General features: G+C 35.4%; 1 protein-coding gene across 5 annotated transcripts in view; it reads left to right on the top strand.

The window, feature by feature from the left end:
- Window positions 1-27,410, top strand: part of LOC127872888 (uncharacterized) — a 106,838-nt gene that overhangs the window by 6,710 nt on the left and 72,718 nt on the right. For 2 of the 5 annotated variants that reach the window (XM_052416394.1, XM_052416376.1), the window contains exons 2-3: window positions 2,841-2,899; window positions 24,553-24,630. In XM_052416394.1, coding sequence (XP_052272354.1) covers window positions 2,841-2,899; window positions 24,553-24,630 — 137 coding nt within the window. Of the gene's footprint in view, window positions 1-2,840; window positions 2,900-20,675; window positions 20,812-24,552; window positions 24,631-27,410 lie in introns of those variants that run through there. The other 3 variants (XM_052416385.1, XM_052416403.1, XM_052416413.1) reach the window with 3 other exon arrangements.

Below are 27,410 nucleotides of genomic sequence, written 5' to 3'. Positions count from 1 at the left end.
AATTTATTTTAACATTTTGCTTTGGGAATGGACCTGTATATAGGACAGGTAAAGGCCAGTCAGTACACAATTTTTATGCCCCCAAAGGAGGGAATATTGTGATCGGACTGTCCATCTGTCTGTCCGTATTTCTGTCACACTTTGCGTTTAGGTTTCGAAAAATGCTCATTACTTCTATGTCGCTTCAGATAGCAATTTCATATTTGGCATGCATGTGTATATGGACAAGGCCTTTCCATACGCACACAAATTTTGACCCCTGTGACCTTGACCTTGAACTTAGGGTCCGCGTTTAGGTTTCGAAATCTGCATTTAAGTTTCGAAAAAAGCTCATAACTTCTATCAAGCGTTTATAGGGGGCATATGTCGTCCTATGGTGACAGCTCTTGTTGGTACAGTGTTCATAACTTATACCAATTACCGTAAAAACCCAGTAATAAGTAGAGATTTTTTACCTCCAAAATTTTATTAAAATTACAGTATCGACTTATGAGGTCGACCATGAAAAAAATTAATGAAATTCGACGAAGATTGATCCCCGCGGCAATTGTTGTTGTTGTTGTATAAAAAAAACTCGTTGATTTACGACACATGAAATTGTATCTTTTAACTGATATTTACCAATTAATATAACCACAGTTTGAAACATTTCCATTGTTTTTATTTTTATAATTTAATCCAAAGTTTTCATGCTAGCAGATGTTTTTTATAACTGAACGCGTAAACAAAAGATCAGGTCATTTTTAAAGTCGAGCGATAATTGGCAACCTGTGTGAGTTGACAGTTTGACGTCATCAAAGGAAAGCCGCTTCCTGTCAAGAAGCCATAAAGCATCACCCTTCTCGCCGATAAAATAAAGATTCCTTTAATTTGTGAAGCGACATGTTTAACCAATCGCGAGTTTGTTATTCACTGGTAATCGTCTTATTATGTTTGAGCACGTGTATAGCTCCGCCTTTTAAACTCTAATGTAGAACAAAAGTGGAGTTAGCGGTCTATTGGTTATGTCAATCATTGTAATAAAAACGTGTTTTACCGAGGAAGTAATCAATTGTTTTGATAGATAAAAAGTGCAAAGATTTGATTACAGTGATCCCAGTGTGTCATCGGATTATAAGTTTGTGGATTAATACTAGCGTGGACAATTTAGTGCAAACTTTTTAATAATAATTTATTAATTTTACTAACACATTTGATTTTTGAAAATGCCTGGAAAACGCAAACGCCATGCGAATGACAATGCGTTTAAAATACGCGTGATAGAATTTGCAGAGCAATCAAATAATAATACTGCTGCTGAACGCAAGTTTTGTGTTTCCTATGTCATTGTTGTGTAAATTACGATGATTTTGTTTTTATGTGGTTCATAATGATTTGCTTGTCTATATTTTTATGCCCCCCTTCGAAGAAGAGGGGGTATATTGCTTTGCACATGTCGGTCGGTCGGTCTGTCCGTCCGTCCACCAGGTGGTTTCCGGATGATAACTCAAGAACGCTTGGGCCTAGGATCATGAAACTTCATAGGAACATGGTCATGACTCGCAGATGACCCCTATTGATTTTGAGGTCACTAGGTCAAAGGTCAAGGTCACAGGGACCCGAAATAGTAAAATGGTTTCCGGATACTAACTCAAGAACTCTTATGCCTAATATCATGAAACTTGATAGGTAGATTGATCAGGACTCGCAGATGCCCCCTATTGATTTTCAGGTAACTAGGTCAAAGGTCACGGTGACCCGAAATAGTAAAATGGTTTCCGGATGATAACTCAAGAACGCTTATGCCTAGAATCATCAAACTTCATAGGTAGATTGATAATGACTGGCAGATGACCCCTATTGATTTTCAGGTCACTAGGTCAAAGGTCAAGGTCATGGTGACCCGAAATAGTAAAATGGTTTCCGGATGATAACTCAAGAACGCTTATGCCTAGGATCATGAAACTTGATAGGTAGATTGATAATGACTGGCAGATGACCCCTATTGATTTTGAGGTCACAAGGTCAAAGGTCAAGGTCATGGTGACCCGAAATAGTAAAATGGTTTCCGGATGATAACTCAAGAAGGCTTATGCCTAGGATCATGAAACTTGACAGGTAGATTGATAATGACTGGCAGATGACCCCTATTGATTTTCAGGTCACTAGGTCAAAGGTCAAGGTCATGGTGACCCGAAATAGTAAAATGGTTTCCGGATGATAACTCAAGAACGCTTATGCCTAGGATCATGAAACTTTATAGGTACATTGATCTTAACTCGCAGATTACCCCTTTTGATTTTCAGGTCACTTGGTCAAAGGTCAAGGTCACAGTGACAAAAAACATATTCACACAATGGCTGTCACTACAACGGAGAGCCCATATGGGTGGCATGCATGTTTTACAAACAGCCCTTGTTATCTATTATTTTTGATTACCTAAATATATATCGTATTGATTATATTACACAAAGTACATAATACACGTGTCCGCTATGTCTACGTCGCACAGGGCTTTAATGACGTCATGGTCTATGCATATAATATAAACTTCCCGTACATTTAAAATGGCGTCTGTTTATGAAATTCGTGGACGGACAATTTCTGACTCGACTTATGACTTGGACATATTCAAAATCTTTGATTTTCGTATCATTTTTTACCCACCCACTTATGAGCGGATAGACTTATGACTGGGTTTTTACGGTACATTTGAAATACTTCACATATATGACAATTTTAGCTTGAGAGAGTCCTTTAACACATTTTTTAATGTCTTTGTTCTGTAAAATGAATTAACAATGCAAATGTCAATTACATTACGTGACATCATCATTTTGTGATTGTTTTTTGCTTAACAGGACGAGCTAGATGAACTAGACACTACAGACAGCAATGTGCGGTCTCCTCGACAGCGCAGGTAAGCAGGACTGACCAGTGTGTTTTTTCACCATTTTGGGAATGGGGCCGGGTCTCTTTGCATTGGGAAAATTAGCGTCGTTTTCACGAAATTTGAGAAATTATTATTGTTAATTTTTGCTAACAAATGCTGACTGTAAATTGAGAATAAAAGTGATATGACTATTATATTTACTGAGGTTTAACTTATAGAGCTGGATTTTGAGATGAATTAATATTAAGACTTATTGAAACAATTTTTATTTTAATCTTCAATTGGGAATTTTCAGGTCCCATTTGGGAAAAATATATACTCCTTTCCATTGGGAATGGGTCCCCCTACAGGACCCAAATTTGAACGGAAAATGATGTTTGTTTTTGTTGGTTGCTTTTTTATGTGAGGAGTGGGATGAAGGAAGGGGGTCATCACACACACTCAAACAGTATATAGCCGGATAAATAACATACACTGGTGAAAAGTAAACTTTTAGGTAGATGTGAATGAATGTAAGAAGTTTCACTTGACACTATGCATCATAATTTTTGATAATTGGTTATAATATCACAAACATTGTTATCATGAGTCTGAGTTTAATTGCTATACATATTTTAAATGTGACAATAAATGAAGGAAAGCTTAGGGTATGATTTTGTTGTGATGTATTTTGTCCCTGGTATAGTAGAAAATATGTACATGTATGTCATAATTGCATATTTCAATCCCTATGCATACATTTTATTTTTTGTATAGCATTGTTATTGAAGCAGAATCCTGCTATTAAATGCAAGCCTTTGGCAAATTTCTAACTTTTGAATCCTGCAATATCTACATCTCTTCATTTGGGTCCAATTGTAACAGTAAAGCTACATCATTAATATATAAAAAAATTATGTTTTAAATTGCATAGTTTTTTACTTAAAAAAAAATGCTTAGATACATTTACAGAGAATTAAACTAGTTAACACAAGCAAATTAACTATGCCCTTCAGTAATGTGACCCTTGCTCACATTGTAAAAACTCACATTTTACTTATATAAACAAATATAAAAATGTAACCTATGGTATTTGAAAATATATTGATATTTGTAGAAATCAATGGGGAGATGTGCCATGCACAAGAACAATAACCCTGCACTTTCTTAACGAAGAGTTATTGACCTTTGTTGATTTTTGAATGATGTAACTTTTCAAGGCTATATTCTCAGATAAGCTACAAGATTTCATCATGAAACTTCATTGGTGTGTACGTAGATAACAATGAGGAGGATTGCAATTCATAAAAACAGTTACACTACAGCTAATTATTACCTATTAATTATTACCTTACATTTTATGATTATACTCAAGGGATTTTCAATGATCCATTAAACAGATTTTATTTGGTAATTCAGCAAAATTGCTTGTTTCATTGTAATACTATGTTTTAATGTTTAATTGTTATATTGGAAGTTGAATCCTAAAAAGCTGACAAAAAGCTGAGTGTTTTGGTTTTGTAATGAAATAAAATAATACTTCTATTCATCGTCTGTTTTCTTTGTTTACCTCATTATTTTTTACTCGCTTAATCTGGGTTTGTGTATCACACTCATATAGTGATATTTACGGACATAATTATTCTTGCCATCTACATTTATCACTTACTGATCCCGTTACAGGCAACCCAAGCTTTAACTTCCTGATGTAAGCACTTACTTCCTTAGTTCTATCATTGTTAAGTATATGCATCGTGTTCAAAGGCTTCTCATTTTGTTTTTAAATAGATTATTTTTTCCATTTAAATATTTCTTCACTGTCAAATTAAAAGTCTTATAATTTTTAATCTCAATATAAGACTGTTTATCCTGTAGGTTCATAGAAGCGCAGTCACTAGGTTTTGGGGAAAAAAATCACTGAAAGGTTGTTATTGGGAAACAAATATAAAAGGGTGAAATCAATTTTTTAGAAACACTGCTTGGTCTTTACAAACAAATATTTTACTTGGGGATGATTCTACGTTTATGTATTATACTTTGTTTAAAGGGTTGAGACAAGCCTGGTCCTTTGACAGATATAAAACCTTGACAGAGATTGCTTTCAAACATTCAATTACACTTTATTTTTATGCCCCCCTTCGAAGAAGAGGGGGTATATTGCTTTGCACATGTCGGTCTGTCGGTCGGTCGGTCCGTCCACCAGGTGGTTTCCGGATGATATCTCAAGAACGCTTGGGCCTAGGATCATGAAACTTCATAGGTACATTGATCATGACTCGCAGATGATCCCTATTGATTTTGAGGTCACTAGGTCAAAGGTCAAGGTCACGGTGACCCTAAATAGTAAAATGGTTTCCGGATGATAACTCAAGAACGCTAAGGCCTAGGATCATGAAACTTGATCGGTAGATTGATCATGACTTGCAGATGACCCCTATTGATTTTCAGGTCACTAGGTCAAAGGTCAAGGTCACAGTGACCCAAAATAGTAAAATGGTTTCCGGATGATAACTCAAGAACGTTTATGCCTAGGATCATGAAACTTCGTAGGTAGATTGATAATGGCTGGCAGATGATCCCTATTGATTTTCAGGTCACTAGGTCAAAGGTCAAGGTCACTGTGACCCGAAATAGTAAAATGGTTTCCGGATGATAACTCAAGAACGCTTATGCTTAGGATCATGAAACTTCATAGGTGCATTGATCATGACTCGCAGATGACCCCTTTTGATTTGCAGGTCACTAGGTCAAAGGTCAAGGTCACGGTGACCCGAAATAGTAAAATGGTTTCCGGATGATAACTCAAGAACGCTTATGCCTAGGATCATGAAACTTGATAGGTAGATTGATCATGACTCGCAGTTGACTCCTATTGATTTTCAGGTCACTATATTAAAGGTCAAGGTCACAGTGACCTGAAATAGTAAAATGGTTTCCGGATGATAACTCAAGAACGCTAATGGCTACGATCATGAAACTTCAAAGGTACATTGATCATGACTTGCAGATGACCCCTATTGATTTTGAGGTCACTAGATCAAAGGTCAAGGTCATGGTGACCTGAAATAGTAAAATGGTTTCCGGATGATAACTCAAGAACGCTTATGCCTAGGATCATGAAACTTCATAGGTACATTGATCATGACTCACAGATGACCCCTATCGATTTTGAGGTCACTAGGTCAAAGGTCAAGTTCACGGTGACCCGAAATAGTGGAATGGTTTACGGATGATAACTGAAGAACGCTTATTCCATGGCTCATGAAACTTCATAGGTACATTGATCATGACTGGCAGATGACCCCTATTGATTTTCAGGTCACTAGGTCAAAGGTCAAGGTCACAGTGACAAAAAACATATTCACACAATGGCTGTCACTACAACGGAGAGCCCATATGCGGGGCATGCATGTTTTACAAACAGCCCTTGTTTAATCATAGTATTAACAATAAATACACTTGGGTATACCTAGCTATAAGTGTTTATTGCATATTGAGCAGCACAACCATACATGTACCTTTTCTAGTAAGATATTTCCCCATGGTGTAGACAGTTTTGAGTAAACTTTGTTCAGATATTTGTAATTTGTGTATTCAAATTTTATGTTGCAGAGCTCCAGATAAGGGTCGTATTTTTGTAATTACGAATTATTTTCAAGTCTGTTACGTATTTATTTTAAAATCTTGTCGTATCATTAAGAATTACAAAATCAAGTTACGAATATTATTTTTACATCAGTTCGTATCGATTTTTATTGAGTTCTTTTCGCGTATTAAAGATCTTTTCGGTGCTTACATAGAATGGTTATCGGGTTTGTTTAACAATAAAAGCGGCGTGTACAGTCTATCTGTCAAAAAACAATGGCGGCGCCCAGAGAGCGTCCTATAAAACTGCAAAGCGTGCAAAAACACGCTTTAAACATATTGTACGCAAAGTGAGCCGAAGTTGAATGTTAAGAAAGACATTATAGAAAAGATCTTATACGATGTTGTATGTTCAGTTGCCGACACAGTCGGAAAAGCTATACAAAAATGCGACACGGCGGGTCCAAACTTAAACAAAAAAAACATTGAACAAGTGGAAGGGACAATTCCCGTGGCTAATCGTTCAAAAGATTGAAGGGGAGACCCGTTTTAATTGTGAAATACAGAGCTCTAGATAAGGGCCGTACAGCCGTAAATACACCTTTTTCATGAAGATTTACGCATTTATTTTTATAAACTGGACGTACAATTACGACGTTAATATCCATTATACGCATTTACGAAAAAAATCTGGCCGTACCGATACGTCTGCGTCAGCTCTGCGTGATTTGTTGGTCTCTAACCTAATGGCGCTTTTCGTTAATTTAAATTACCGAAAAGTTGTAGACTGGGTTCATATATTATTGTCTATTCTGTCGCGTGATTTCCTGTAACTTGTAAATCCGTCAAAAACGATATGTCTGCGCGCAATTGAATGCCGGCTTAACCGAAAGCGGCTCAAAACAACACTTTGTTGTCATATAATGACTACATACGGTGTCTTCTAACCATCTTGACATTAAATCTGTAAACCCAGAAAAACACATTGTCGCCCCGATATTAAACGATTTGATTGCATCGGTGGCGTAAAACGTTGGAAAACACGATGGGAAACGAATGAGAATGTGAAATAAGTGTTTATTTACTTAGCTTACTAGTTGGCTTGTGTTTTCTTGTCAAGAAAAATGAAGAATTAGTTTTAGTCATGAGTTTTAATGTGTAGTTGTATTAGCATCATAATTCAGAATGGAAAACCTAATACAGTAACTGTTTAAGAAGCTACATATATTTATTTTAATTGCTGCAAATGTTTCTGTAAAGTCAGTTATACACCCTTCAATATCCAAGAACACGGGTAGTACAGTACTACCTGTATTTTTGGATATGGTAGTACAGATACTAATTGATTTTAAGCGTTACTCCTTTTCTTTCTGTCAGTGGCAGTACCATTACTAAATTTCACAAATCCTTATCTGGAGCTCTGGTGAAATATGTAAAAATTTATCGAAGGCATGCAATCTAAGCACAGTTTGGGCATTTGAAGGTATTTGAAAAATGAAATTGTATAACACTGAATAGACACTGTTGACCTCGTGTAAATAAAGTTGCTAGTATGTTTATTTTGATTTTTTGCATAAAAATAACCATTATTATCTATTTTTAGGTCATTTAGAAAAGTTAAGAATTATTTTCCAAAACTAAGTAGTAACGTTAAGAATAAAATTTCAGAGTTAAGAATTCTTTTTGAAAATCTGGTACACTGCAACGCCGATGTATCGCGGTTGGTGGGGTCCAAAGATCGCGAGCGTTATATAACCGGCGCGCGATATAACTCGTGAAATGTCTAACTTAATTGTATTGCGGTTAATTTGTCAAATTTCCCCAATGTTTTCATTTTATATACGGCGCTGCTACATATTTGTATAGTAATAATTGCAAACCAATTCTACAATAAACATTTTCATAACTACATACGTATTTGTATTTATCATAAAAACCAAAATGTAAATTATATTTTTATTTTCATGTATGATCACTCGCGAATCAGCTAAATAAGAAGAATTCTTGTCGTAAAAAAGGTATAAAATTTAAATTGTGCATTGTCCTAAAGAAGGAACTAAAGCGGCGTAACGGTAACGATATAGCGTGTTTGAATCATACTTTATTAAGAGGAAATGTCAATGCCACATAATTCGCAATATACCGCGGTACTTCAGCTGAAATTTACAATGCAACTTTTAATGGAAATTAAATTATTTCAATGTTGTATCCGCTACGAAATTTTTATCTACAAATAAATACACCCTCGCCAATTTTCGCGCGCGTTTTATCAGGACAAAGAAATTCATGACCAGTACCAAAAATTAACGATTTATATACCAGTAAACTGCCATTATTACCTTTGCAATGACACTAATTGGTTATTTCTTAAGTGTTAAAAACAACCCCAGCCGTGTGTAAACAACACTGTCACTAATCCACTGTTTTTCACGCTTCACTGCGTGCCATAGAAAGCTGCGAAATATAGGGTGTGAATACTAGCTAGAACCTTTTTTTTTTTGCTTAAGTTAGCGAATTCTCAGATTAAAACATGTCATTTGGTGATCATGCTCGTCGGATTTTTGGGAGCCATAGCCAAAGCGCGATATATTGGACAGCGCGATATACCGGTCCGCGATATATCAGCATTGCAGTGTAGTAACATAAAGAATTTCACAAAACCTTATCTGGAGCTCTGATGTTGGTTTTAAATGAACTGTAATAATATAAATTCTTAACCTTTTAGATATATTAGCCTTGTAAGTTTATCAATTTATTCAGCATAAAATACGCTGGTTTATGGCTGATTTAAGGCACATTGGATATTCAAAAAGTTTCAGCTGGTCTTTCAAGTTTGCCATTTACAATCATATAGTTGACACACTTAGTGTCATAAAGATATGATAGGTATTTAGTGTGAGAAGGTAAAACGATATGCGCCTCTTGTTTTTTATCAAAATAGCTGCACTGAAGTGGGTAATAACATCTAATAATATATTCATAAATCAAATGGGTCAGAGATATTTTGAATGGAGATACATTTGATCTGTTTTTTGTGTTACAAGATGACTTTTCTCTAAAAATTTACCATTTCAATTTTGTTTGTCTGAAATCAGGGGCATCAAAGGTAGTTATACTGTAAGTTATACTGTCCAAATAAAAAAAGAAATGGTTCGAAATGGAGCACATTGGCTTAAGTTCAAGGTCATTGAAATTATGTATGTAAGTTGCTTATTGTGAAAACATTCTTTTTGGGAAATTAATTTTGTGTTTTTTGGTAGGTCTGCTCAATCACAGAATCAAATGTAGAATGCAAGTTTATATCCAAAGTATCATATCAGATATTATACAAAAAAAACACTCTTTTAATTACAAACCAAAGGCAGATTTTATGAATCCTTTGACATTAAATGTTGACAAAACTAAATTAATCTACAGCATAGATCGGGCATGGAGGTTAATTTTTAAAGGTTTTGGCCACTGTTATCAAAAAAAGAAAGAAATGATTTCATAAATAAGAATATGTTGAATATGGAATGACTTCTTGTGCTTGATTTTTGTGAGAAGGTAACTTATATGAATCCCAAATTGTTTACCTGTTGGGTCAAGGGCGATGTAATTGTTTTACTAGAAACACATACATGTAGAAACAAGCTTGTACATTTAAACCTAGCTTGGGCTTTCACAATTATTTATAATTAAAACAAACATTGAAAATCTGGTTTTATTGTATCGCCATGTTTTGTTTCAATATATTATTATAATATATAATATATTATTCACTTTTGCTTCACCATGCATATAAATGAAAAACTCAAGATTACATTTATGTTGCCGTTATGGAAAACAAATTGTGATCTTCAATACATTAACCTTGTTTAACCATTTCCCACTCAGAGGCAAAGTGAAAATGGCTTATAATGTGCAAACAGCATAAAACAAGAACAGCCTGTGAGTAACTCGCAGTTTGTTCAGGTTTTATGCTGTTTGCTGCTCATCAGTATCTAAGGGTTAAATTTGAAACTTTAAAGCGAGATTATACGATTTTGTCAAATATTTATTAATTTATATAAAATATGTACAAAAACTATATATTTCAATACAAAATAACATAAAAGTTAAGAAGAACGTGTATCGAAAAATGCTAAATAAGCCAGATATTTAATTCTGAAATCGAAAATGTCTGTTCAGTCGAATTCGCCAGCATGTATATCATGCATGTACGATGTGAATCTTAATTGAGTTTGACGGTTATTTTAAATTCCTGCAACGATAAATATTAATACGACACACGAACACTAACTCTGATACTAATAAAAAGACAAATGCTTCGGTTATTGTACGAAAATATGTACGAAATATCTTTGTCACAATCGGCTCGTGGCGCTAATTTGCCTTTGCTGCATTTTATGAAATTTGTCTTCAATGCATAATTTTTCTTTTCTATTTTGTGTTAATGTAACATTTTTTATCAATACATTACAATTTAACACATATAAAAAAATCTTATAATCTCACTTTAATAAATTTTGACTTAAATTTTAAAACTTGAATCTAGTAAGAACCGTCTTTAATTCAATATAACTTTCTAAGGGACTACAAATTCGTCAAAATATGTATCTAAGTGTTAAAGGGTTAATTATCAAGCTGACAGTGGAGTGCAGAAATTATTGTTACAATCAGATATCATCACAGGGCTTTCCACAGGCCATTTAACGATCCCTCGCCGGGGCGCTTGAATTTCGAAATCAGAGTCCCCGGGGTGCTTGAAATTTTCTGATCAGTGTATTTTTCAGTAAAAGAAAGTGGAGATTGTAAAAAAAAAATCAAGGTTTCTCTATCAGTGTATCAATATTCCCTGTTTTAAAAGAGCACCTGGTACCTACTTTCACAAGTAATCGCCACACGGGGTAATGGATAATCCACTGATAAGAGAATAGCATGACGCGCGTATCGATTATTCTAGCCACATTACAGTCATTGAAATGCTGACAAGGATGTATCAGGTAACTTTCCAGTCGTCAAACTGTGATGTTCATCGTCCAATTGGTTAGGCGAATGCTTATGAGGGCGGGGTTAACTATCGACCATTATTTTTGATTGACGTCTGGCATGAAGTAAGAGTTTATCGCAGCTTGATTAGCAAAAAGTTATACCATTTACGTAATATAAAACCAGTAACTAGAACAGTCCATTTAAGACAGTTTCGGGCATCATCATCACACCTTTTTACTGTAAACAAGTGTTACCTATGACTCATAATTAATATGAGAAATTAATTGCAAGTGGTAAACAATTTACTACTTAGTGCGAGTAAGTTGTGCAAATAACTCCCGGTTACAATTATGCTATAACAATTTACTTCCAGTACATGTATATTTCATCATGTCCATTTATAAAACTGATTCACCTCGTTTTTCTGACATTTATTCGACACGTAAGGTGCTTTAACAAATTTTCGTTGAATTAATTACGCACACTTGTAAATGTTTCGTCCGATAATCGATACTTAGAAGACTGATGATGGCAATTGGATTTCATGCATAATTCTGTCAAAACATTTATTCGACTCGTTAAGTGTTGAAACAAAGTGTCGTTGAATTCATAACGCAACTGTTAATATTTGTTGAAATCTCAAATGGGAATAATTAAATGTGTTATCCGAAACCCATTCCCGTATGTCGATGTTAACGCGTTTTTAATCCGAAACACACTTCCGAATGTAAATGTATCGCAACGTTAAAATATTCTTGCTTCAAATTAGCAATGCACATTTATTTTGTGTCGAATCGTTTTCTCAATTAAAAAGAGCGCAAAATTATGCATAGAAAGCGTGCGTGTATCGTTTTAACAAGCACACAACACGTCAGGGGATTGACGCATGTTCAGAGGAAATATTTCATCAAATCTATAAATAGTCACTTAAAATTTATTTGATACTACATGTATAGAAAAATGGCAAGGTTTGTGTTAAAGAAATAATTGAGAGCTTTTATCGTCAATATTTACCAGAAAGTGATTTATAAAAACGGAATAAACGGGATTATCAGGTAATATATAGAAACTTGAATAGTATTAAGTATGCAGTAATAGAGTCGGGTTGAAACGGTTGTATTGGGGAATCGTTCCAGTTGGGATTTTACTATGTGTACGGGAAAGTTTTAAAACAATTAAACAATATAAAAATTATATATATTTTTAACTGACTGGGGGATTTTCTCGAAGAGTCATAGCGCACCAAATGACGTCTTTTGACGCTTTTTTTCTTTGAGTTATAACGCACCACAGAACGAGAATTGACACGTTAAATTTATAAAAAAATCAACAACGGGAGGGGTGTCGATGGGAGGGGACACCCCTCCCGAACCACCCTATCAGCCCCGGGGCGCCTGACAAAAATCCTGTGGAAAGCACTGCATCATGTTTAATCTTATAATGTTGACTTATTGTTTATCATGTTTGCATATCATAACATAACTTTGTATAAGAATACAGTAATTACTGTTTCATTATTGACAGTTCTTATTTTTATACCTATTACCATTGGTAATGGGGGTTATATAGGAGTCACTTTGTCTGTCTGTCGGTCGGTCTGTCGGTCTGTCCCGAAATTTCATCCGATCTTCACCAAACTTGGTCACAAGTTGTATCTTGATGATGTATAGGCCAAGTTTGAATATGGGTCATGCCGGGTCAAAAACTAGGTCAGGGGGTCACTTAGTGTGTTTTAAACCGAAAGTTTGTCCAGACCATAACTATGTCATTTATCGTTAGATTTTAAAATAACTTGGTACATTTGTTCACCATCATGGGACGGTGTGTCGCGTGAAAAAAGTACATCGATATCTCCAAGGTCAAGGTCACACTTGGAGTTCAAGTGTCAAAAGCTTGTCCGGGCCATAACTTTATCATTTATTGTGAGATTTTAAAATCATTTGGCAAATTTGTTCACCATTATGGGACGGTGTGTCGCGCGAAAGAATTACTTCAATATCTCGAAGGTCAAGGTCACACTTTGAGTTCAAAGATTAAAAATGGCCATAAATGAGCTTGTCTGGGCAATAACTATGTCATTCATTGTGAGATTTTAAAATCATTTGGCACATTTGTTCAAAATCATTGGACGGTGTGTCCCGCGAAAGAATTACGCCAATAACTCCAAGGTCAAGGTCACACTTTGAGTTCAAAGGTCAAAAATGGCCATAAATGAGCTTGTCCGAGCCATTTCTATGTCATTTATTGTGCGATTTTAAAATCATTTGGCATATTTGTTCACCATCATTGGACGCTGTGTCGCGCGAAAGAATTACGTCGATAACTCCAAGGTCACACATTGAGTTCAAAGGTAAAAAATGGCCATAACTATGTTGTTCATTGTGAGATTTTAAAATCATTTGGCACATTTGTTCACCATTATTGGACGGTGTGTCGCGCGAAAGAATTACGTTGATATCTGCAACGTCAAGGTCACTCTGTGAGTTCAAAGGTCAAAAATGGCAATAAATGATCTTGTCCAGCCATTACTATGTCATTTATTGTGAGATTTTAAAAAAACCTGGTACATTTGTTCACAGTTATTGGACAATGTGTCATGCGAAAGAATTATGTCGATAACTCCAAGGTCTAGGTCACACTTGGAGATCAAAAGTAAAAAAATTGTCATAAATTTGGACGGCATGTCATGCGAAAGAATTCAAGAGTTCAAAGCTTGAAATGGCCATAAATGATAATGGCATTATAATTCTTAAAAATCACCATAAATTTGATTCTCTTGTTTTGTGAAGACAGCATGCAAAATAGTCTGTGTCAATGCAGCACGTGGGGGTAATAACGTCACGTCTGTGACAAAGCTCTAGTTAGATCATCAAACTGATATCACCAGGTGTCTGAATTATCGAATGCTTTAAATGCACAGATATGTTTGTAAAGTAGGGTAATTTAGACAGGCACAATGTTTGATATGGGATTAACATGACTGAAAAGGAGATCGACAAGTTTAAAATGATAATAACATGCTTGATAAACTTGCACCCAATTGATCTGTCTGTCTCTGTTATTTATTTCCCTGTGGATCATAAACATTGTAATAAATTCTTGTTTTCTATTCCCTTCTTAAGTGCAGACATAGAGATCATGTGCATATGCAGTTTTTTTATTTGTTCATGGGCAAATTTAATGTTCTGAAAAAATTAAGGAGATTTTAGAAACTAGTAAACGAATTTGATTCCGCCAATTTCAATATTATTAATTTATATTCAGAAATTAATAAGTCTTATTTTACGACTGCAACGATTAAACAACACATTACTTCAGTTAATTAGTTTAATGACACGATTCCAATATATTTTGCCTCCCAATAAACATCACAAAAATGTAATAGAATGCATAAAGTATTCACTAACAGATCTATTTAATATATTATACAAGTAAAAAGTGGGATATAATGGCCGCAGGTTTTCTTACAGAAATTCCTTTAAGCAAACAGCGCAGACCCTGATGAGACGCCGCATCATGCAGCGTCTCATCTGGGTCTGTGCTTTTTGCCAAGGCCTTTTTTCTAGACGCTGGGCATAAATGGGTTAAAGGCATTGTGCTATCAAAATTGCAATAATCTGATTTAATTTGCTCAATAATGATGGAATATTTTTTGGCAATATAAGTGACAGATAATTTTGATAATTCATGTTTTAATCCTTGAATGACATGTAAGTAAACAAAATCACTTTTCTGGAGAGAATTATTACACAAACCATCATATATATATGAGCTGTGAAAAGGGGTAAAATGCATGTGCGTAAAGTGTCATCCCAAGTTAGCCAGTGCAGTCCAAACTAGATTTTTACTAAGAAGAGACTCTCTTTAAACGAAAAATATAATACAAGTGAATGTGTGGTTTCTGATTAGCCTGTGCGGATATGCATTAAACTCCCTTTTCACAGAGCACAGCACATATACATACACAATGCTATACAGCTTAAATTATGCCCCCCTTCGAAGAAGAGGGGGTATATTGTTTTGCACATGTCGCTCAGTCGGTCTGTCCACAATATGGTTTTCGGATGATATCTCAAGAACGCTTACGCCTAGGATCATGAAACTTCATAGGTACATTGATCATGACTGGCAGATGAACCCTATTGATTTTCAAGTCACTAGGTCAAAGGTCAAGGTCACAGTGACTCGAAATAGTAAAATGGTTTCCAGATGATAACTCAAAAATGCTTAGGCCTAGGATCATGAAACTTCATAGGTACATTGATCATGACTGGCAGATGACCCCTATTGATTTTCAGATCACTAGGTCAAAGGTCAAGGTCACAGTGACAAAAACGTATTCACACAATGGCTGCCACTACAACTGACAGCCCATATGGGGGGGCATGCATGTTTTACAAACAGCCCTTGTTTCTTTTACATTAACAACTCATGATTATTATGCCCCCCTTTGAAGAAGAGGCGGTATATTGTTTTGAACATGTTGGTCGGTCCGTCCATCTGTCGGTCCGTCCACCAAATGGTTTCCGGATGATAACTCAAAAACGCTTAGGCCTAGGATCATGAAACTTCAAAGGTACATTGATCATGACTGGCAGATGACCCCTACTGATTTTCAGGTCACTAGGTGAAAGGTCAAGGTCACAGTGACTTGAAACAGAAAAATGGTTTCCGGATGATAACTCAAGAATGCTTATGCCTAGGATCATGAAACTTTATAGGTTGATTGATCATGACTGGCAGATGTTTCCAAAAGATTTTCAGGTAACTTGGTCAAAGGTCACGGTCACAGTGACTCGAAACAGTAAAATGATTTCTGGATGATAGCTCAAGAATGCTTAGGCCTAGGATCATGAAACTTCATAGGTACATTGATCATGACTGCCAGATGACCTCTATTTATTTTCAGGTCACTAGGTCAAAGGTCAATGTCAAAGTGACTAGAAACAGTAAAATGGTTTTCGGATGATAACTCAAGAATGTTTAGACCTAGGATCATAAAAATTCATAGGTACATTGATCATGACTGCCAGATGACCCCTAATGATTTTCAGGTCACTAGGTCAAAGGCTAAGGTCACAGTGACTCGAAACAGTATAATGGTTTCTGTATGATAACTCAAGAATGCTTAGGCCTAGGATCATGAAACTTCATAGGTACATTGATCATGAATACCAGATGACCCCTATTGATTTTCAGGTCACTAGGTCAAAGGTCAAGGTCACAGTGACCTGAAGCAGTATCATTCTCTAATGTATTCACATTATGGCTTCCACTACAACTGACAGCCCATTTGGGGGGCATGCGTGTTTTACAAACAGCCCTTGTTTTGATGAAGATTGATGTCAGCTTCATTTGTGATTAGATAATACATGAATCAGGATGCACAATGAAACTGGAATACAATGAATAAAAAAGCCTATAATACGCATAACCACATACATTGCGTATCTACTAAGCTTTTGCAGTTACATTTCCCTTTGGCTGCTGAACAAACAATATGCAGTTGTCTATGTTTTGTTTTGTCTTTACAGCCCATGCTAATAGATTGGCAAATTGACAATTTTCTCAAATGATGTAACAGATTCTATATTAAAAAATATAACATTTTAATAAAATGACTTAGAGGGATTTGTTCACAGATTGACAACTTTTTTTCACATATTCAAAAAAATGAAACATAAACACTACATTTGTTTATCAGTGAGCAAAATGACGTTGACTTTTACTGAAAACATATTTTTTATGAGTAATCAACATAAGAAATTGATAGCAATACAAACCGAAAACAATTGCATAATTTGAAATAATTCTGTTGTTTTCATTATGGTTTGTGACAATAGGTGAATTACTTATATGAAGTATAACATGCAAGACATAATTTTACAGCCCAAATGACCAATTGAGTAAGGAGAAGTGATTAGTTCAAGCCAAGTTGGGTGTAAACTTTTGTTGTTTTATAAAGTTATTGTTTTATACTGAAACTCTAAAAGTATAATTATGATGTTTACATTTATCAATAGAAAGCATTTTAGGACAAACTTAAAAAGCCAAAATCTGTGAATACTTCCCTTATCATAACATTTGCAATAATTAAACAAAATTAAAGATGAAAATTAATAATACAGACTTTCAATTTCAGAACCTAAGTAACCATAGCAAAGAAGATCATAGTACCCAATTAAATTAAACAAATGTTTGACAAATAATGTTAGAATTGCAATAATTTGGTATTATCAATCAGTGATTTTTATGCTCCCCTAAAATTTATTTTGGGGGGAGCATAATAGTCGCCGCTTCGTCTGTCCGTCCATGCACAATTTTTGTCCGGGCTATTTCTCAGCAACTAATGACCGAAATTCAATGAAACTTTATGGGAAGCTTCACTACCAAGAGGAGATGTGCATATTATCAGGGGTTCTGGTCGGATGATTTTTCACAGAGTTATGGCCCTTTGAAATTTTCCATTAACTGTACATAATTATAGTGCAATTCTTGTCCGGGCGATTTCTCAGCAACTAATGACCGGAATTCAATGAAATTTATGGGAAGCTTCACTACCAAGAGGAGATGTGCATATTATCAGCGGGTTCTGGTCGGATTATTTTTCACAGAGTTTAGGCCCTTTGAAATTTTCCATTAACTGTACATATAGTGCAATTCTTGTCCGGGCTTTTTTTCAGCAACTAATGACCGGAATTCAATGAAACTTTATGGGAAGCTTCACTACCAAGAGGAGATGTGCATATTATCAGCGGGTTCTGGTCGGATTATTTTTCACAGAGTTTAGGCCCTTTGAAATTCTCCATTAACTGTACATATAGTGCAATTCTTGTCCAGGCTATTTCTCAGCAACTAATGACCGGAATTCAATGAAACTTTATGGGAAGCTTCACTACCAAGAGGAGATGTGCATATTATCAGCGGGTTCTGGTCGGATGATTTTTAACAGAGTTATGGCCCTTTGAAATTTTCCATTAACTGTACATATAGTGCAATTCTTGTCCGGGCTATTTCTCAGCAACTAATGACTGGAATTCAATGAAACTTTATGGGAATCTTCACTACCAAGAGGAGATTTGCATATTATCAGCGGGTTCTGGTCGGATGATTTTTTCACAGAGTAATGGCACTTTGAAATTTTCTATAAAAAAATTCTTGTCCCCCCAACTACTGTGCCCTCAAGACGTTTCCTTTTATCTGAATATATAGTGCAATATTGTGACAAAAAAACCTTTGGGGAGCATCACCCATCTCCGAGGGTTTCTTGTTTTACTTGCGAGTCCTGCATCCTGGACTCACAAAAACCTCTGGGGATGCAAAGTTTCGAATTATGTGAGTCCCAAAAATGCATTGAAATTTCTCAAAAAAATAATATTGTTTAATATTTGGACTCATTCTTTCAATTCGGGGACTCATGGATTTGCAAGTTATCGAGTACCAGGACTCAGATGAGAAAATTTGTAAAAATATCACTTATCAATATTTATGGGTCTATTACTGTAAAGTATTTGTAGTGGAATAGGAGTTGCTATATTAACCAATTTATGCCTAGCGTCTAGAAAAAAGGCCTAGTCAAACAGCGTAGACCCAGATGAGACGCCGCATGATGGGGTCTCTCATCAGGGTCTGCGCTGTTTGCTTAAAGGAATTTCTGTAAGAAATATTCTTAATATAGATATATATATAAATATACTAGACATCCCTAATTTTGGAAATAAATTGATCCAATTTAGAAGGATGGGAGAGTCCACTAGGCATAAATGGGTTAAACTACTGTAACTCAAGGACTCCTCGATTATTTCCTTCCAACAGATCTCCATATTACTGTTTAATGACCAAAGCTTTTTATGCCCCCTGGATTAAAAGATCAGGGGTATATTGTTTTTGGCCTGTCTGTCTGTCTGTTTGTCATTCATTCATTCATTGTGTGTGTCCCAAAACATAAACCTTGGTTTTACGTTTTGCAGTAACTTTTGCATTATTGAAGATAGCAACTTGATATTTGGCATGCATGTGTATCATATGAAGCTGCACATTTTTAGTGGTGAAAGGTCATCCTTCAATGTCAAAGGTCAAATATATGGCTTCAAAGCCGCGCAATAGAGGGCATTGTGTTTCTGACAAACACATCTCTTGATTTGTATGGAATGTGAGTTGATGTTTTCTGTTGTATGGGAATTTTTGTATTGCCCAGACAAACAAATAAAAGAGTTTTATTGACATTAGTCTCAAAAAAGTATATTAAATAAGCATGAATTTGCTGTAAGTTTAAACATAGGGTTAGGATTACAAAAAAATATATACTTATCTGTAATTGAATGTCTAGACTATATGCACAGGCAAATATCACTGTGGCAGAATACTTCATTTTCACTTTTAAATAAGGACATTTTCTGTTGAAAACAAAATCTAATAAACCACATTACATTCAAGCTAAAAGAAAATTTTAAAAACTTATTTATCTTTTAGCTTAATTTTGTAAGATTAAGTCATTTTAACTCCTGCGTCATTGGAGTGCGTAATTTATTGCGCCTTTGTAACTGCACATACATAAAGCTTTAACTGCTGAATAGTAAATAGTCAACCAACACCCATCATTTCGTCTTTGTTCATTTGTGCATTACACAATTAAATTTTTGGGAAAATGACTATCCTGTTCATACACCTGGATCATGGTGTCTTGAAGCCCCATCTATAACCACAATATCACAGGATCATATATTAAGTGGCAAGTCACATGATGGATGTCATGATAAACATAAAGAACTCAATATTTTGCTTTACTTGTTAATGTGCATGTGGTTCTGCTTTAATTAGTGAAAATGAAGTCAGCATTCATTCATGAACGGATTTTAGGAAAGTTTTAATTTGAAACTTTAGTGAATAGGAGGTAAATTGAAATATAGAACTTAAGAAAGGGATTGCGTTTAAATCAAATGTGAGGATATTTGATGACTTACCATGGATAGTTATTTGTCATTCATGTCAGATCATAAAATAGATTTTTTTTAGTGTAAAATACTAGGTTAATATACAACAAAATTGCCAATTGAGTGCCTAAATGAAAAGATTTGTATCAGCACTTTTTTTTTTCACAGGAATTCTTAATTATTAAGTAAAAAGAAACAAGCTCAAATTATATACGAAAAGTGTAAATTAAAGTGACAAAAATAAAGAATTTTTTTTTTGAACAGTCTCTGTGAAAGAACACTTGATAAAGGGAATTCTTTGAAATAATTGAGTTCATTTTATATATATCAACAATATTTGGAATTATGACATTCTTCAAAGGGCTTATATTTTTGAACTATGATGATTGAGGAGTTTTATGTGTGCAATGTTAGCTGCATATGTGATGACCAACTCTGCGCCCACTTTTGGAGTAGCTACATGCACTTGTAAGTGGTATAACATTAATTAAGCCTCGCTGTGGAAAAAACGGGACTTTATGAATGTGTGTAGTGTTGGCAAGGCTACTAAAGGATACACTTTCTGCTTTTAAGCTCATCTGGTCACAACGTGCTCATGGTGAGCTTAAAAGGCTGGCGTGCGGCGTCAACATTTGCCTTGTTAACTCTTTAGAGGTCACATTTATTGTCTGATCTTCATAAAGATTGGTCAGAACATTCGTCCCAATGGCATCTTGGAAGAGATGTAAAATGGTTCCTGTTGATTGAAAAACATGGCCGCCAGGGGGCGGGGCATATAGTAAAACTTTGTTAACACGCTAGAGGCCACATTTAGTGTCTGATCATCATTAAACTTGATCAGAAGATTTGTCCCAATGATATATTGGACGAGTTTGAAAATGGTTGATAAACATGGCCAGTTTGGCCACCAGGGGACGGCGCCTTTTTCCATATACAGTACAGCCAACGCGGCACAAACATAATCCGCGGCTACGCCACGGCCAGATTATTAGTCGCGGCCGAATCGTGTGTTCATGCGGCGTATCGCCATGGCACTTGGCATCGATCCGCGCAACGACGCCGAGTCTGTATTAACCTTGCGTACTTTCGCGGAGTAAATCTGCCGCATACGTACGCGGCGGATCGAGTGAAAAGATATCCACCTACATGTACATACATGTATGTGTAGCGTAGAAACCAAGATTTACGCTGGTTTCATAATTATTATTTTCACAAAATTCTTTATTTTTGTCACTTAACGTATTTCGCGATCCGCGGCGGCAAGGCGAAACGAGTCGATGCCGCGTCAGTCGTTGAAGCCGCGTCAGTATGCGGCGGCAAGTCGCATTTCAACGCGAAACTTCGCATCTGTCCGCCGAGGCATGCCGCGGTCCGCGACATGATGCCGAGTCGATGCGATCATGAAATATTTTTTTTTTTATTATTAGTTACATGTAGTTAACAAATTTTGAAAGAACAATTATAATAATAATTAAAATCATAATAAATTTATTGTGCGCGGATTGTATTAGCATATACATGTAAGCATAGTTAATGTGTCTGGCCAATTATTAAGTTTGTTTCCCGCCCGTAGCGTATGTATTTCACACATAAACAAGGTCACGTAATTATGTTTTCACACATACAAGTGGTCAAGGCTCCAGCATATGGTGGATTTATAAATTAATTGCATGTTGATTCCGCTATTATATTTTAGCTGAGAAAATTAGCAGTTTGAAGCCACATCAATAATCAAGACGGTGACGACGTATTTGTAGTTTTGTTAATTATCAGCTTATTATAACTATTGTTTGAATATGCGTATATAAACACTTTTATTTTGTTCATATTATACAGTAAATATCGCTACTAATTACCTGATAATCCCGTATATTCCAGTTTTAAAGCAAATGCTGGTAAATATTTACGATACACAAACATTCTCGATATTTCCTTAAGTATCAAATACATTTTGGCATTTGTTACTATTTATAGAGATGATGAAATAACGTCTAATCGGGGCGTTTTTTTTCTCCACTGAACACGCGATTTACGCCTGACGTGATGTTCATGTATTTATACAAAACAAAATACACCCAAACTTTCCAAACAACGTTCTACATGTCTGCATAATTTTCGCGCGCTTTTTATGAAACAAAGGATATTTTAGCACTGTTTATTTGACGCTAGAATTTGCCAATGGACGCGTTAGCATTAAAATTCGGAAGTGTGTTTCGGATTTAATAATGATAATCGAACGAAACATAAAACAGTTGCGCGTAATTAATTCTACGCTACACATACATGTATGTACATGTAGGTGGATATCTTTTCACTCGATCCGCCGCGTACGTATGCGGCGGATTTACTCCGCGAAAGTACGCGTGGTTTATACAGACTCGGCGTCGTTGCGCGGATCGATGCCGAGTGCCACGGCGATACGCCGCGTGAACACACGATTCGGCCGCCGCGGACTAATAATCTGGCCGTGGCGTAGCCGCGGATTATGTTTGTGCGCTTTGGCTGTACTGTAACACTGCCCAGGCTAATATGGGACAACACTTAATATCCACATGCAATAAACCCTGTTTTGACTGAATGAGGCTCAATTTTAAGAATAGGGCATTAATTTAAAGAAGAACTGAAATTTTCAAATTGCCTGATGTGATATTGTCCAAGAAGTAGAAAAGTGTTATTGTATCTTTTTTACTTATGCAGATATATCACTTGACTAAATATTTTGTGCAAGTTGAAGATCCATTTTTTCACACAAGAAATATCTACAACTTTGAACAATAGCTCAGGTATAATGGATGTTGTGTCGGCCCTGTGTCTAGGAAATAATGTATTGGACTTTTCTTGCAAAAGGGTTTGATTGATTGTTCTCAAATAGACGCCAAGTACAAGGTAGAAGATTAAACACCAAAATGAGGATTTAATTCATAGCATAACAAGTTATAATTTAAAAAGAGAACATTAAATAATTTTTTAAGGATTGAATATTCAAATGACTGAACACTTTACTTTATATCTTGATCTTTTCTCAAAAAATCATGTTGTGATAAGTTTATTATGAGATTAAAATTTGACTGTTATAAGTCAATAAAGTACCTCAGCATTGTGAACTTATTGCTTAAAACAAGACTGAAACTAACTTATAATGCAAGTTGTTTGTCTGTAAACAGTATTATAACTGGTTGAAGCATCATAGTAATTATGATAATATGATTACACTATTGATATGAATGCAATCTCATATGAAAATATATGTAAAAATGGTTCATAGACACTCCTCTTGTATTTCAGTCATATGATTCATCATTACCCATGATAGTATTTGTTTGCTTTGTCATAACAGATTCAATTTGTTTTTCTTTTGTGATCAATATTTGCGTAAGCTTTTTATGTTACGATGCACAACAACAGTAACATCACAAAACATGCTGAAAGAAGAGATCACAGTAATGCTCTTATTTAAATCTATGCTACCTTAATATTGATTTAGTTACCTTATAGATGCCTGTTTAGTGTAACAGCTGAACTTTAAATCAAATGTTGTTATAGTTTCAGACATATACATTGATTTATGTGGATGGATTTAATCACACACAGTTTCATACTCTTAAAGGATGTCATATAATTGGTGTACATTACTGAGGGCCCAGTTAAATGTATTGTATAAAAGTGACGCGTTCTGGGAAAACATTTAATGCATGTGCGTAAAGTGTCGTCCCAGATTAGCCTGTGCAGTCCGCACAGGCTAATCAGGGAAGACACTTTCCGCTTTAATGGTATTTTATGTTAAAAAGAAGTATCTTCTACACGAAAATCCAGTTAAGGCGGAAAGTGTGGTCCCTGATTAGCCTGTGCGGACTGCACAGGCTAATCTTGGATGACACTTTACACACATGCATTAAGCCCAGTTTTCTCAGAAAAAGGCTCAATATCATTGTATGTTAATTGATAGTGTTTTCCTATAAGTCTGTGCCTAAGATGGTAAGACTCAAAGGACTTTGAATTCACTAGTATGATAAGTATGACCTGTGTTCACTAGTATGATAAGTATGACCTGTGTTCACTAGTATGATAAGTATGACCTGTGTTCACTAGTATGATAAGTATGACCTGTGTTCACTAGTATGATAAGTATGACCTGTGTTTCTTACTTATGATGAGTATGACCTGTGTTTCTTACTTATGATGAGTATGACCTGTGTTTCTTACTTTCAGGAGAAGCTCTAGAGCTGCGTTGAAAAAGCTGAGGAAGCTTTTCAACACTGTTCGCTTTGTTTCTAAGTTAACACCATGGTGAGATCACGTACCAGCATCTGCTGATTGCCTTAACCCTTTCATGCCTAGTGGACTCTCCCATCCTTCTAAATTGGATCAATGTATTTCCAAAATTATGGATGTCTAGTATATTTATTTCTATATTTAGAATATTTCTTAGATTTTTAGCTCCACTGGCCAAAGGCCAGCGGGGCTTATGTCATGGTCCTGTGTCCGTCGTGTGTGCGTGCGTCCATGCGTGCGTGCGTTAACTTTTTCTTTAAACATCTTCTTCTCCTAAACTACTGGTCCAATTCTGATGAAATTTCTCAGGAATGTTCATGTGGTGAACCTCTTTCAAATTTGTTCAAATTATGCCCCTGGGGTCAATTTGACCCTGCCCCAGGGGGTCAAAAGATTGAAAATTTGCTTATATAAGGCCTATTTTGTGCAAACTTTAAAAATCTTCTTGTCCATAACCATTGGGCCTAGGGCTACCAAATTTGGTATGTAGTGACATCTAATAGTCCTCTACCAAGTTTGTTGAAATTATGCCCCTGGGGTTAAATTTGACCCTGCCATGGGGGGTCAAAAAATCGAAAATTTGCTTATATAAGGCCTATTTTGTGCAAACTTTAAAAATCTTCTTGTCCATAACCGTATGGCATAGGGCTACCAAATTTGGTATGTAATGACATCTTATAGTCCTCTACCAAGTTTGTTCAAATTAAGCCCCTGGGATTAAATTTGACCGTTCCCCAGGGGTCACAAAATTGAACATATGCTTATATTGGGCCCATTTTGTGCAAACTATAAAAATCTTCTTGTCCATAACCATTGGGCCTATTTCTACCAAATTCGGTAGGTAGTGACATATAATAGTTCTCTACTTAGTTTGTTCATATTATGCCCCTGGGAACAAATTTGACCCTGCCATGGGGGGTCAAAAAATCGAAAATTTGCTTATATAAGGCCTATTTTGTGCAAACTTTAAAAATCTTCTTGTTCTTAATTATAGAGCCTAGGGCTACTAAATTTGGTATGTAGTGATGTCTAATAGTCCTCTACCAAATTTGTTCAAATTATTCCCCTGGGCTCAAATTTGACCCGGCCCCGGGGCTCACAAAACTGAACATATGACGTTTACCAGTGGAGATTACTGCGGCCGTTTGGCTGTGACCAACAACAACATCAACATATTGAAAACATGAGATAAAACCCTGTCATTTAGTGCCATTTTAGGTCAGATAGTGACTGCTTACAAAGGCGTTGAAGTAAGAACATGTGTTATGAATGTTTTTCTTACAAACTTAAAAAAGTCTGGTTTTATTTAAATATGTCGAAAGTGACCATATATCCGGATGAAAATATTTTGTATGACATGTTAATTTCATGTCTTTTTTGTAGTGTTTAAACCAGTTTAATAATATATTATTGATTTTAAAAACAACTTCCATGAACATAATTATTTCAAGAAAAGTCAATATATGATACTGCACGGTAAACTCAAACTTTGTATCCAAGAGAAGGTTTTAAAATTAATGAAGTGCAATGTTTTTAACTATCGTATATGCTGCTTTTTAATAACTAATGATTCATTGTTCCATTTGTGAATCGTGACTCATGAATTGTGGATATGATTGTAAATTGCTCAACAATCCATATATATTTCTGACCATTTTATAATTTTCTTAATATAAGTTATGAATTGATCTTAGAAGTCAAATGTATTACTTAATTAAATACATTTATAAATATAAGGAAATAATCTTTAGATTATCATAATATTCTCAGGCCTTTTGGTCTTTGGGATGTGTGGGTTGATGAGCAATTTCTCCTTTTATCACAATGATTTCTACCCTAGATAGAAAGAGAAAGTCACAGGCTTGAGTACATTTCAACCCATGCGCATTGCACGTTTTTTTGCAAAGAAAAAACTGTGGAGCGATACAGGGCCATCATGGCCCTCTTGTTTAAGCAAACAGGGCAGACCCTGATGAGACGCTGCATCATGCAGCGTCTCATCTGGGTGTACGCTGTTTGCCAAGGCCTTTTTTCTAGATGCTAGGCATAAATGGGTTAATGTCTGTTGGCCTTAAGCAAGGAGATCCTTATAGCCAAGATGTTTTCAAATTCTGCTTATTGTAGGACTGCCTCTGACTAAAGTTATTTTTCAGCAGATTTTGCACTTTAATGTAAAAATTGTTCATTTTAAGCTGAAAAGAATGATTACATTATTACTTTCAAAATTTAAACACCTTATCCATTGTTTATTGCTTTAAAATCAGCATATAAACTCATGTTTTATATGATTTGCAAAATTTATTTGATTGTGCATAACAAAGCAATTTATAACATTTTCTGTCATTAGGAGCAGTGATAAAAGTTGCTGTCATAATTATGTGTGCATTGTCACTTCTTCCCAAGTCACATGAGTTGAGTGATTTATATAGTCAGATGAGTATTTACACGTATGACTAGTGTAATTAAAATCCTTTAACTAATTCATGTGACAAAATGTGCACTTGAAATAATTGTTCTTAGTTCTTTATTGGGATCTCCTTGGACTTGATGCCAGATGACAGATTCTTGGCAAATGTTTAGAATGCTAGCATGCAACCGTTTTATATCATGTACATGTATCATTAACAGATTGTAGCTGCAAGAACAGTAACTTTTGCATATCCAAGGGAGACAATTCATTGTCAAGGGCAACAACTCTCATCTTCTAATATAATAACATGTATTAGCACTGGTTCTGGTGTCTCTGACTGAAATTGTATTGTCTTCATTATTTTAATCAAATTGTTATACTGAAC

The sequence above is a fragment of the Dreissena polymorpha genome, chromosome 1, assembly GCF_020536995.1.
Source record: "Dreissena polymorpha isolate Duluth1 chromosome 1, UMN_Dpol_1.0, whole genome shotgun sequence".
In the NCBI taxonomy this organism is placed as follows: domain Eukaryota; kingdom Metazoa; phylum Mollusca; class Bivalvia; order Myida; family Dreissenidae; genus Dreissena; species Dreissena polymorpha.
This window is presented reverse-complemented; position numbering and strand designations above follow the sequence as displayed.